The sequence below is a fragment of the Oratosquilla oratoria genome, chromosome 42 (assembly GCF_046742065.1).
Source record: "Oratosquilla oratoria isolate Oo_2021 chromosome 42, ASM4674206v1, whole genome shotgun sequence".
Classification (NCBI taxonomy): Eukaryota; Metazoa; Arthropoda; class Malacostraca; order Stomatopoda; family Squillidae; genus Oratosquilla; species Oratosquilla oratoria.
Genome location: NC_134818.1, coordinates 10,081,784 through 10,095,468, shown reverse-complemented (window position 1 = coordinate 10,095,468; position 13,685 = coordinate 10,081,784). Strand labels below are relative to the sequence as shown.

Sequence of the window (13,685 nt, the reverse complement as noted above, 5' to 3'; positions counted from 1 at the left end):
CCAGACCCCCCAGTGAATGGCCCAGTTTGGTCCCATACCCCCCTTCACTTGACTGTCGAAATAATCGTCACTATTCCTATTAGTTGCCAGTATGACTTCCAAATATAGCGTGAATTGACTGCACTATGAATATGGATAGCTAGGAATAGAACATGAAATAAGATCATAAGCGTTGATAACTCATATTTACAAAAAATGACATGTATACAGACAGCTAACAGGTACAACACTACATAACACAGACTCTTGCCAATCTAGTGAGATTTATTTTATTTATTTTTATTTATTTATTTATTTTTGCAATCAAAGCACAGAATCGGGGTTCAGTTACTGACGTTCGTGTAGGGTTGCCAGATTTTTTTATTTTGTGGTTTGATATAATTTATCCTCTGTATTTTACAATCACATTTAATTGCTTTCTTAATCTTGATTATATCGAACGCAGGTAAGTGCTAATTTGTGATAAAGTTTGTGAAGGTTTAGGGTAGTACTTAAATTTGGTTTTGAAATATGGAATGACAGTGCTAGTTAATAATCTAACATTCTACCCAAGTATAAATTGATATTAAATAAAACAAATACCAATACCCATAGTTCGAATCCTATACCCATAAGTGTTTGGTTCCCATACCCACAAGGGGTATGGATACCCCTGGCTTAGCCCATTCTTGTATCTTGCCCGCTCCATCCACTCTCAGCCTCCTCCGTCACTACCACCCTCCACCCCCGACCCACTACAAAGTCTTCCCACAACCCAAACACCCCCACTCCACTTCCAGTCACCCCTACTATCCTTCGCCCATCACTCACCTCAAACCAATACAACCTCTTCCCTCAGCAACTCGATCCCACTATTCCACCCCTCCCATTGCCCTCTAACATCTTCACTCCCGTTCCTTCAACGGGTTGTCATTCTATCATCTCAGTCATTTCCACAAAACTGGCGTGCCCTGCTTCCATAACCCTTTTCCATCACCACCACCCCCACACCTCCCAGCCACTATCCCTCTACTTGAAAACACCCCATGGGTAACCAAGCAACTTCCCCTTTTCCTTGACCCTCGCCCCATCCACGGTACGATCTGGCCTTGAGGCCGCCAGACAGATTTGGTCGGATCCGACCAATCTGTTCGGTGGCCTCGAGACTTGGTCCTACCGTGGGTGAAGTCTCTTAGCACCATACCTCCTTGGCTCCTTCCACCGCCATCAACACATACTACCCCTTTTCCTATCGCCCTATCCTACCCTCACGCTGGTCCACCTCTCTGCCTCCCATTCCATCTCCCACAACCCCCCCACTCCTCCCACCCAAGCACCCACTCCTACCCTCTTGATACTCCACCTCCCTCTCCCATTGTGCTTCTTCTCCCACTCGTGCGCCCTCTCCTACCCACTTGATCCTCCACCACCTCCCTCTCGTGCGGCCCAACCTCCCCCCGCCACCCCACCCACCCCCACTGACCTGCTGCCATCATCCTACTTCATCCGCCAAGCTATCTCCACCCACCAGTCACCCTGCTTTCACTGCCGCCCCCCCCCCTCCCCACCACCATACGATCCTCTCACCCCACCTGCATTCTTCCTTCACACACTCTCCATAGCACCACCTGCATCTTTCCACAACCCTGCCCGGTACCAAACTCCATACCTCCTCATAAGCCTCTCCTTCTCAGGTTTCTACACCCGTTCCACTTCCCATCGCCTTACCTCCAATCCCATTCTTTCTGTCTCCACCCCCCCCCCCACCCACTCTTGCCACAACCAGCCAACATTTTCCTCCACCACGTCTAACCAGCCCCCCCCCCGACTTTTAACTCACCAGGGACCCCCTTCCTGAATCCATATTGCCCCACACCCTCACACACTTTCCTCCACTATTAGCGTCCGCTGCATTACAAAGGATTTCTAAGGAGAAGCATGCCGACAGGAGACCTTTTGGTCCATAACTAGGTTGGATGCAAAAAAAATTATAATAATGATAAACAATTATAACAGCATAAATAACAATAAACAAAATAAATGCATAGCTATAGTTAAATAATAAACAAACAGGAAAATAGTCAATAATAATAAATTCACAGATAAATAATAAATGAAATCCAAGGCAATAATAATAAACGGACAAATGATAACAAACAAATAATGTAAAATAAATGGCAGGCATTACAGGATCTTTTGTCTCTTCTTTTCTCCATTGCTCCCTCTACCATCTTTTCCCCCTGAACATCATTCTACCACACTTCCATCCAACTTCTTCCTCTCACTAGACTTCTACTGTCCAACTCAACCCCCAACATACGACCCTGGGCCCTCCCTACCAAAACAATCTTGCCCAACGGAGCCACTCACCCCCTCCCCACCCTTGTAACCTCATCTCCCTCTCATAACCCAATTACTGTGCCCCATTCTACAACCCAAGACCCCTCAGATACCCATTGCTCCCCATATGCATACACATCGTGTCTTATCGCCTCCACCCCCCCCTTTTTTTTCTTTTTTTTTTTACACACCTTGCAAGAGGTAAAGTGGGATTGTTTAGCTTGTTAGAGAAGCATGGAGTGAGGTGCAGTGGAATATCGCAAATCTCCAGACTTTCGTCCCACAGTCACGTCAATTCCACTTCTCTTTCTCTCTCTCCTCGTCTCTGCCCCATTAGTTCCACCCCAGTGACCCCAATTCTATCTGCATCCCATTGTGACCCTGCTCATTTTTTAACTGTAACATTTTTGTCTTTATTTTTTATTTGAAAATATGCCTTGTGTTCGTAATGATGCTTGTGTTTTATGTTTGCATCCTTTGATTGTAGATGCGTATTTTACTTTGTGTGGTAGTCTTCTTGTTATGGACTGTAGTTGACCACTACTTCTATCCTTCTGCTGGTATTCTCTTAATGTGCATACAAACCCAATACACTTTTTTTTTTTTTTTTTTACTGCCGTCAAAACTCGACACTCGTCTCTTTTTCACAAGTGAAGCCAAAGGGGGGGGGGATGGAATTCGATACTAACGAAGGCATTGCCAAAGTGTCGTTCTCCCCCAGATTACGTATATAAAGTTAACTGGTTGTTGTGGCCAAAATAGTTGGATCGGGGAAGTACGAACAAGTGTATGAATATTTTCAGTATCTCGCATTATCATCTCTCAAAATGGTGGTGTTGAATGAGACTAAATTTCCCTATCTATGACTTTTATTTGTTGTTTTATTATTTACAATTAACGAACAAGTGTAATTGAGTGTACCGGGTGTGGGAGGCTGGACTTAGATTAGATACTAGGTACAGACCCTCTATATGGGTATCCTGGTCGTAGTTTCAACTTAGACTGCTAATTGGCGAGGGTACCTCAAGACTCACGACACGACTATACAATACTAGAGTTTAAACTTTGACTGACTTGACTCTGTGTGATAGCAAAGACGAAACCTCTGAAGGGGTGAGCCTCCTCCCTCTAGGGCTGTACTTTCCATCTTAGGATTTACATGACTGGCTATGTACAAAACTCTAAAACACATTTGACCAATCATATTGCAGTAAGGGGTCACTGGTGTCATATGATGTTTTTCAGCCGGGCTTTTACCAAAGGCCTTACCTTAGCACAAATTTAAATTTTGTTATGGTTGCTCTTCTCGATGATAAAAACTAGTATCAAGTAGTGATGTTGTCGTCGTCAAACCAAACATCACAAGAGAATTGAGAAACTAAATAGAACCAAAAGACCCAAAACGTTTTGAGAAGAAACAGCGTGGATCCGGCTGTTGCCAAAACGTTTTGGCTAGACGAAGGGAAACGTTTAAGGAACGTTGAGGAACGTTAAGGTTAAGGAACGTTAGAACGTTAAGGTTGACGGACCACATGAACCCATCCCTATATAGGGCGGCGATACTTCTCTCTCTTCTCAGGCTGCCATGAGGCTGATGTATGCATACCCCCCACCCCCACCTCGGTAGCGAAGTAATAGTGCTGAGAGAAGCATATGCTGACAGGCTAAATCTTGTGTATGCTGCTGCAGCAATGAACATTTACGAAAAAAAAAAATAAAACCTGTTAAGGTTCAGACTTGGGCGACTGGAGAAAGCAAGAGAAAAAGAAACTATCGCAATGCATCAAAGAAGTTGAGTGCACGTAAGGTTAAGGAATCAGGAGATAGAAAGAGGGAGGGTGGGGGACTGCAAAGATGGGAAGAAAATCGAGGAGTAGAATAGACCGAAGGTTGCTAGGGCCAGTGGAAAGCATTTGACACTAATAGACAAGACTGGGCACACCGAGGTGGCCTTTCTGTGTTATGTAAACCGCAAGAAGGTGAGCAGAGAACTCTTTCTGTCTCCTTCCCCTCCACACCTATCCTTCACATCTTCTTCCCTCCCGCCCTCTTGGTCTCGAACAATTTTTCCCCCTAGAACGGGGAAGGGTGAGGGGATAATTCTTTATGTGAACGAATTTTGGGTTGGTATTCTGTACGTGATACTATGTATACAGCTGCCTGAAGAAATTTCTTTTTTACATTTTTACACGTAACGTGAAATATATTTACCACGTGCAGATCCACCCCCCCCCCCACACACACACACTCGGTGCGGTCCGAGGAAATGTTATTTGAACAAATTTGGGGTGAATATTCTGTCTGTACGTGGCAACACCGGGAAGGAAAGTGCTCTATGATCCCAATTCTTCTTCTGCCTCCTCCTCTCTCTCTTTTCTTCCCAACTCTCACTCACTCCCGCATTCCCTCCCTTCCCTCTCCTCAGCTGTACCCGTGTGTGTGTGTTCTCTCTCTCTCACTCTATATATGCCACATTTTATTTATAATTTCTTTATTCCTACATTTTATTTCCCTGTCTCCGCCTCAGCCGAGCTTTACAACTGTTGTTTGTTACTTCGCTCGAATCTGTTGCATCGCTTAAAGTGCAAGGCTCTAGTAGCGTCAACAACACCACCACTACCACCAACAGCACAGCTGCCGCTACCACCAACCTCACTCATGCATTACTCTTCCCATAGTATCACCATCATCACACACATTATCTCCATCCCATACAAAGCAGTGGGCACCATTTCGTACCACCCGTGAACACCAGTTCTGTTCCCGTGTGACACATTATCACCAGTTTGCACCGCTAGTGTTCGCGCCGTACTTCCCACCACACCACGACTGTTCGATGTCCTTATCACCACGCGAGTATTAGCACCGCGTATCCTGTGCGCCCACGGTGGCACTGTTAGCACCAATTCTCACATCGGTAATTTCACCATTTACTGCTGCGACCTCCAGTATCATCATCCCCCACTGCTACTTTCACCACAGTTTGCACTATTACCATAAATGAATTACAATAAGTTATGAGCTTTTTGACGTGGAATCGAAATCATCACGTCAGTTTCACTGGAACCCTCCTCCACGTCACCATTAGCACCAAAGTCGGTCAACCGCACACCGCGGCGGGATGCCATGTACAGATCAAGTGACGTCATTTGGAGTGAGGGACTGAGGTCGGGCTGCCCCGCGGATTGACCCGTGCAGGGTGGGGTGTGAATAGAGAGAAAAAAGTTCATCTATTTATTTGTTTGTTTGTTGTTAATATAGTACGGTTTGTTGTACAGCACAGAAACTTATTATGGATTTTTTCACAATCCACCCACTCTCAGCCGATAGGCATTGTGATTTTTATAGACCAATACGCTATTTTCGCCACGCAAAGATGATTGTATCGTATGTAATGTAGGATCTCCTTGTTTGTTTCTTTTGTTCTCAATGACTCGTCGATCCCGGACGTTTCGGCCTCGTTGTTTATGCACTCGTTATATCAGTTGTTTTGTTTCATATTACCAAATAGATTTTAATGTGTTGTTTTCGTTATTAACTAAAAAAAAACCATAAACTTGTTCGAAATTAACAAAGTATACTCAGTTTTATTCTTGAGTACTTCATTAGATGTGCATATGTAATGAACACATGTACATATATTAATGAGCTATTAAGCAGTTTTTGCAAGGGAAGGAAAGAGGAATTAATTATAGGTGGTAATGGACATGGAACTGCCTAGTGCAAGCCTTATGGTCTCTAGCAAACTCCTTCATTATTATGTTCTAATTTCACACCTTAGTTCGATCACTTCGTATGCTATTGAGTAAGATATTTTTATTAGTCCTTACCAGTGAATCAAATGTAGAAACAGTTTCCGGATCACCTTAAGACTTGTCACCCCAGAACGTCCACGTAAAGAATTGTCACCTCAGGCAGAAAACACCTGAAGAATCGTCATCCCGTTTAGGTTAGGTCAAGTTAGGCTAGGTTAATTTATGAATCGTCATCTTAGGATAGCCCACCTGAAGAATTCTCACCCCAGAATAGCCCGCCTGGGGCAGAGCATGCCGACAGGAGACCTTTTGGTCCATATCTAGGTCGGATGCGAAAAAATAATAATAAATGAATAAGTAAAAACTATGATAATGTAAATAAATAAAATACATTAATAAATGCATAGGTATAGTTAAATAATAAATAAACAGGTAATAATAAATTGACATATAACTAATAATAAATGAGAAACAGACAAATGATAACAAAACAAAAACAAATAATATAAAATAAATTATATTCATTACAGCATCTTGCTTAGGTGTTTATCTAAATGATTCTTAAAGCTTCGAACTGAACTACATTGCACTGCCTCTGCAGGAAGTTTATTCCATTCGTTAACTACACGGTTGGCGAAGTTGTTTGTACCCACTTCCAAATTGAATCTTTCCGGACAGTTTGAGACCATTGTTCCTTGTCGGATTCTCATTCAGTGTGAAAATTTTGTCACTTTTGATGTTGTCAATTCCCTTTAGAATTTTAAAAACCTGTATGAAGTCACCTCTGAGTCTACGTTTATATGTTTTAGACCATTTTCGTTGTTTTTTATATTTGGAATCAGTTTTGTGGCTCGCCGTTGTACTTTTTCGTAACATATTACATAGACTGAAATTCCATTGCGAAAAAAAAATCAATACAAACTACCATAATTATAATGAATGATTAAGATTGAAATTTTGGTATACTTGTCCCTTGAAGATGTAAATGTACCTTCATATCAAAAATGGGGATCCGGGACATAATCCCCCCCGGACAATATCCCTCCTCGACAGAATCCCTCCACAAAAGTGAGCGGGCTGGACAAAATTCCCCCACATTATTCAGATTAGCAGCTCTCCCATTATATACCATCACATGCAAAGTAATTAACATCGTACTTTACCGAGGTGCTAATGCGTGCAGTACAGACATTTATATACTTGTTAGAATAAATGATTTATGAAAACAGTTTATTGCTTCTACTACACCTTACAAACATATATGAAAATATATATATATATTGAAATACATAAACATATACTCAAGGAGGGATTCTGTTCAGGAGGGATTTTGTCCGGGGGGATTGTGTCCAGGAGGGATTATGTCCGGACACCCAAAAAGGGTTATGCATTTAGGATAGAATATATAGGTAAAATACTTATGAAATTCCCTTGTAAAGCAAAGTAAAAAAAAAATCTACAAGGCTATGAATTAAAATGAACTTATAATAAATGAATGAAATAGAAATATATTTGTAATATAGTACATATTTGATTGAGTAGAGATGTTCTAACTAAAATGTGACAAGTTGAATGGGGTCAAAATGTCCAAGCACGGTAATATTCCCATAACTTATTCTAACCCTTCCTTTAATAACCTTACACCACCGCTGATGTCATGCACCTTCCCATGTCGACTTGAAGTTATGCATTCTTTTACAGAAAAAAGAATAATCAAAACTAAATGCGTTTTCCGTCTACGAGGTTGCATACTACCCATTCGTTAAGTTCCCTGGTAATCGTGATCTGATCTTATTTGTCACTTATTTGTTAGGGTACCACCACTGTTCTTGACAATCACAGTAAAGCTAATTGTTACTAGCCATTGCTACACCTATGGCACAGCATACAACATAAAAGAAAGTAGTGAGAACATGTCTTTACAATAGCAATTAACGACGCTTGTTCACAAGTAGTATATTTAATAACTGAAATTCGCTCTTCGTTTTCTTTCCCACGTGCATGGTGTGTTTTCCACGGTGCTCGGACAGGAGCTCATAAGGCAAGCTCACACCTTATAAAGAATAAAAATCTCACATTTTTTATATCCATGAACCTATGCCCAGCTACAAATTCATGACACCACTTATGTATAGTATCTTCAATTTTGCACCCCTCTTACGCACACATACACAAGAATTTCTGCGGGCGCCCCAGTATCTATTCATGGTGTATAAATATAAGAACGAAACATTTTAAGTCTTATTCATTCATCTCATACTAGTAAAGATATAAAGTAGTGATGATAATAAACCCATGTTGATAACATGACGTCCAGATGAGAAGCGTCTGTTACCACAGAAAAAAGTGGAGTCTCCATCTGAGACAAGACCGTGAGCTTGATTTGTGAGTCTTTGTATTTTTCCCATTAAGGGTGGGATCTTGTGTCTTGTAGGAGATTAAATTGAAAAGTTAAACGGATAAATCAGTAATCAATAAATAATGGTAGGCAGCAGACACACTGAACTCTCGTTTCTAATGGACGTGAAAATCAACCACAAGGTATGTAAATTTGCAGTCTTATCTAGGAACAAATTTAACCGTTGGCTTATAGTGGCCGGCAATAAAGTCACAGAAAAGTAACATTTTTGCCGAGAAAAGAAAGTCAGGTAAATAAATATTCAACTCAATCACTATTTAAGTACCATAAATGACATGATAAAACTGAAAATATTTTAATTACGCATGATTATTAAGACGAATATTCCAGCCGACGTCAAGAAGAAATTCCGGTCGAGCAATATCCAAGTTGCATTTGATAATTTCTCCATTTCTGTATTGTAAGGCAGAGGCAGATTACAAAGGCAGAGCATGCATGCCGACAGGAGACCTTTTGGTCCATATCTAGGTCGGATGCCAAAAAAAAATGATGAATTCATAAAAAACTGTCAATAATTAATAAAATACATTGGCATTCATTATAGGCAGGCAACCGCAATTCGTGTAGTCTGGAGCCTATTCGTCAGCGTCTGTCTGTCACTGGGCGGGCGCAGGCCAAATTGCTTCAAGTAACAGTTACAGTCCGATGGATGTCTCGTAGAGGTGGGTTGGTTGGTGCAGTCAATGATGTAAGTGATGCAGCGATCTAAATGCATTTCTGCCTCCTTTCTTCAACTCTCGCGTTGGCACCAATGTAATGATCAGGGTGTTGTCCTCTTCCCACACGACACGCTTCCAGCCAGCCACCTATCCGTCTCCATCCTACGAATTCGCGCCCAACGCATTACATTGTCTCCCTGGAGCTATATGGCGCTCCTTTCCTTACACCAATGACTATATTCTGCAAAGAATTAAATTTGTTTATCCCGCTGTTCCTAATGCCGGTTACATGGAGTTACATGGGCAAACGGACAGCAATGAATAGACCTGTTGGTCCTTACATGGCTGTTTCGGTACCTAATGTATCACAAATGGTGATTATGACAGGTGTGCCTGTAGGGGTACCCCCCCCCCACCTTGCCACGGAACCATTTCAATAACGAAGGTTTTTATACGGATCCGGGACATAATCCCTCCCGGACACAACCCCCCCGGACAGAATCCCTCCACAAAAGTGAGCGGGCTGGACATAATCCCCCACATTATTCAGATGAGCAGCTCTCCCATTATACATCATCACATACAAAGCAATTAACATCTTACCTTACCTTACCGAGATGCTAATGAATACAGTACAGACATTTATATATTTGTTTGAATAAATCACGAAAAAAGTTTTTTGCTTCACTACTACACCTTACAAACATATATGAAAATATTATATATCGCTCATTCATTTCAACAATGACATAACTAAAAAAATGCTACTTTTCAGAAGCAAAATAAACTTTTATTTATGTAATACAGTCTCCCATGGAACTTTTAAACGAGGCATTTAGTAATGAATTTTTATTTCATGATTAAATGTAGTAAATGACATTTCATATTAAAAATACATTTATTATAAACATGCTTTGTGCCTATTTGAAAAATAAATTTGGAATTATGACGTTATTGCCTTGATCGACATCTAACGGCCAGTTTTGCTACTAGAGTTATGGCGTTCTTACCACAAATATAGAAAATGGCAAATTCAGTGGTATAAATAACTCAGAATCTTCAATTTTTGAGTTATGTCATTGTTGAAATGAATGAGCGATATATTAAAATAAAAAAAATAAACATATACTCGCATACAGTCAAATATTATATGAAAAAATATATCAAAATACATTAATATATAAATACATTAATATATTAAAATACATAAACATGTACTGTAGGAGGGATTCTGTCCAGGAGGGATTTTATCCGGGGGGATTGTGTCCAGGAGGGATTATGTCCAGACACCTTTTATACAGCTGTCATCATTGAGCGACTTGCGACTTGCAAGGTAAGACCACCCGCTTGCGTGGGATCGGTTTTTGTGGGAGGGGAAGAATGTAAGAAAATGAAAAGATAGTAGTGTATAAAAGAGGGTTATTGCCACCGGGCGATTAAGCGAGCGATCAGGGGCTGTTGGTGGTCGTGGCTCAGGAAAAATGGACTGGGAACTCGGACGGCGGCGCCGACGCCGGGATTACAATCGCCAAAAGTTCAGAAAATAGTAGGAGGCGTAGTAGTAGAGAAAAGTGGAAAAAACGGAAAAATCTTTAGTGGGAGGTAAACTGAAATGGGGTGTAGTATAAGAGAAAGTTAGAAAGGAAGCGAATTTTAGTCAAAGAAAAAGTAAATGTATATGTTTGTGCGTGGGTCGTGGCTATGTTCGTGAGAGGTGTGTGTATCTTACGGGAAGTGAGTAGAGTTCACTTCCCGCGTGTAGAGCGCGTTCCTGTTTAGCCCCAGGTAAGGCCTGAGCTGTTCCTGCTTTTCCCCAGGTTGGGTTTGAGAGTCTGTAGAGTTGATCCAGTGGCGGTGCGAAGGGGGGCAGGCGGGCGGGTGTTGTATTATCTTTTTCCCTCCAATCACAACTCTGAAAGCAGAGAATTACGTGATTTGGAATTGTGTGTAAATGTCAGAAGAGTAAACCCGCTCGCCAGCGTTAGGTTGCGGGCCGGTTGGACAGAGAGGCTTCCCAATTCCTCTCTGTCGATTAACTGATTAAGAGTTGGGTTGGGCCTGTGCTAAGCCAGCGAGCAAGTGTGCGTGTGCCTCTTTTCTTCCAAGCACTACTCTGAAAACAGATAATTACGTGACTTGGGAAATGTGTGTATTTGTCTTGGTGTAAACCCGCCTGCCGACGTCAACGAAGAGGTCGGCCTGTGCCAGACCGACAGCAGCAAAGGAGATATATCTCCTCGCCACCTCCGGCCGGCGAAGATTGCTGGGCGCTTGGTGAGTGAGCTGGAGTGGAGAGGCGTCCGACCTCTAGGAGCGCTGAGTTGATTCTCTCATCATTGAGTCAAAGACTAGTTGGGAGACAAAGCTTTCGTTACCTCCGTGGAGATTGATAACTTGTAGCCTGGGAGTGGAGAGGCGAGGTGCCCCGAGCATCACATCTGGCACCATCACCAGAAGAGTCAAGTCACCATCATGTAATCCGCATTGGTGACCACATGAAAACCAGGGATACAGGGCAGAAAGAATAGGAAATACGGACTGGTATGTGTAGGCATTAGGCAAAACTAGATCATCTTATTCTTAGTGATAACCTAATCAATTAATGCCCTTAGTCACACTGTTCGACCAGTTTCGCTACAATCTGAAAAATAAACAGGCCAATTAATATTATGGCAAAATGAGGCATGTATACAGGTTCTCATTCTCACTCTCACACTTATATTGACCAAACTGGACAGGAATGTGTGTCTGGCCGGCTAGCCAGTGTCAGCCATGACAGCCTCTGTCTCATGTCACACAGGCATATGCCAACAACACAAGTATAACATGGAAGTGTTGGGGCAATCATATTTAGCTTCATGGTCTATCATAGGGCCTAGGCCTATATGTGCATGTGGCATGTCATTTGTGTAGACTGTCACGCACATTTTGTGAATCACAGAATATGGATATTTGTCAAAACGTGCATCTCCAATAATGAATTCATGATTGGGCGCACAAATAATAAATTCATTAGACATATTATGAACCAAACTTAACCTTTTTTACGAATCTTCATAATATGTGTATGTCAAATGAATTCGTTATGTGTCCAATTATGAATTGGTGGTGCTGCACATTTTATGAATAATATGTGCAGATTCACAAAATGTGCGTTACTTAGGCTACCTAGACCTAGGTTGGCGTGGATTGTTGGCCTAGTGCCAAACGCTATAGCTCGCGGCATTTGTTGAAAGCCCAAAGACTGGTTTGAATCCAATGATCGTTGGGTTCACATCTGCCTTTAGACGAGGCCGTACGACCCCCGAATATCCAATAGGATGAGCCAGATCCTTCACAAGACAGTCGAGCTCATAGTGATCCAAGCAAAGTTTAAAATGTGCACAGGACACCCACAACGATCCCCTCTTACTTCCGGATCTATTCATCTGCACCCATTTAGCCCGTCGATCTACATCACCGGGGGAATTGAAAGTAGCTCCGACAGCTACCTTGCCCTTTTTTACACTCGGGAGCTACACAATAGACCATAATTTATTAACTTTTCTCAGTTTTTCAATAGATTCAATGTTTAATAGTGGCGAACACTGTGTGAGTAGCGATGTTTTGCTACTAATACGTCATACTTCCAAAGATTCCCGAAGATGGCCGAGGTTGTGAAGGCGCTGTTTTCGAAGTGGTCAGTTTATTCAGACTTGAAAATAGCATTTTTGTTGCCTAAATTCAAATTTAATAGCAAATATTTCTTGGGAATATTTATTTATTCTGCTTGGCGTTTTGAAAAAATTATCGTATTACATTCTGACCTTTAAAGCACGCTACAACGCAAAGGTTCTGCCATAACTACTCAGCGCCTCCTGGCGTAGGCTCATTAGTATATAACCCGCGACCCCCCCCCCCCCTCTCCCACAACCCTTTCATGCTGGTATTGTTTAGCTTTACATCCTATACGTGATAGCGGCTGCTAGTGTGTGTTTTGTATCCGGTATGGCAAGACAGGGGCTCATCGAGCGTGGAGACTCAACGATGTCACTAAGGCTAGGAGGCAAACACCATTTTCCACGTGTGCAGGTGGTATGTTGTAAATTATCAGTCGTAATGGTCCAGGTGCGTTGGTGTATGGTGGGGACGGGGGACGAGTTCGTGATTGGATGTGCTTCAGGATGGAAGTCGATCCGGTGAAGAGCAACCAGGTAATGTGTATATTTACCTAGTTTTACCTAGTTGTATTATACTGGAGGGGAACTATGCTCGTGGTGACCCGTTTGTCTGTGTGTGTGTGTGTGTTGAGACATTGTGACCAGTTGAGGAAGTTGGAAAAAGAAGACACGGGTGTAGTTCCGAGTTTATTCTTGACTGGATTCTGAAGAAGCTCGAAGCTAAAGCGGATAGGAATTTCGGAACTAGACCCACACACACACGTGTAGGTGTGGGTGTGTAAATGGTACCCTGAACTTGTGTGTGATATTTATGTGCCCCACACACCCCTCATTTTTCACCATCCGCACCAGAGAATCGTATTTTTTAACGAGG

General features: G+C 42.1%; 1 protein-coding gene across 13 annotated transcripts in view; it reads left to right on the top strand.

Moving 5' to 3' along the window:
• Positions 1–13,685, top strand: part of Tpst (tyrosylprotein sulfotransferase) — a 56,573-nt gene that overhangs the window by 26,638 nt on the left and 16,250 nt on the right. For 2 of the 13 annotated variants that reach the window (XM_076178976.1, XM_076178975.1), the window contains exon 1: positions 13,301–13,345. The exons of 10 other annotated variants lie outside the window; for them this stretch is intronic. In XM_076178976.1, the coding sequence (XP_076035091.1) occupies positions 13,304–13,345 (42 nt within the window). In that variant the 5' untranslated portion in view covers positions 13,301–13,303. Of the gene's footprint in view, positions 1–13,133; positions 13,227–13,300; positions 13,346–13,685 lie in introns of those variants that run through there. One more of the 13 variants, XM_076178974.1, reaches the window with a different exon arrangement.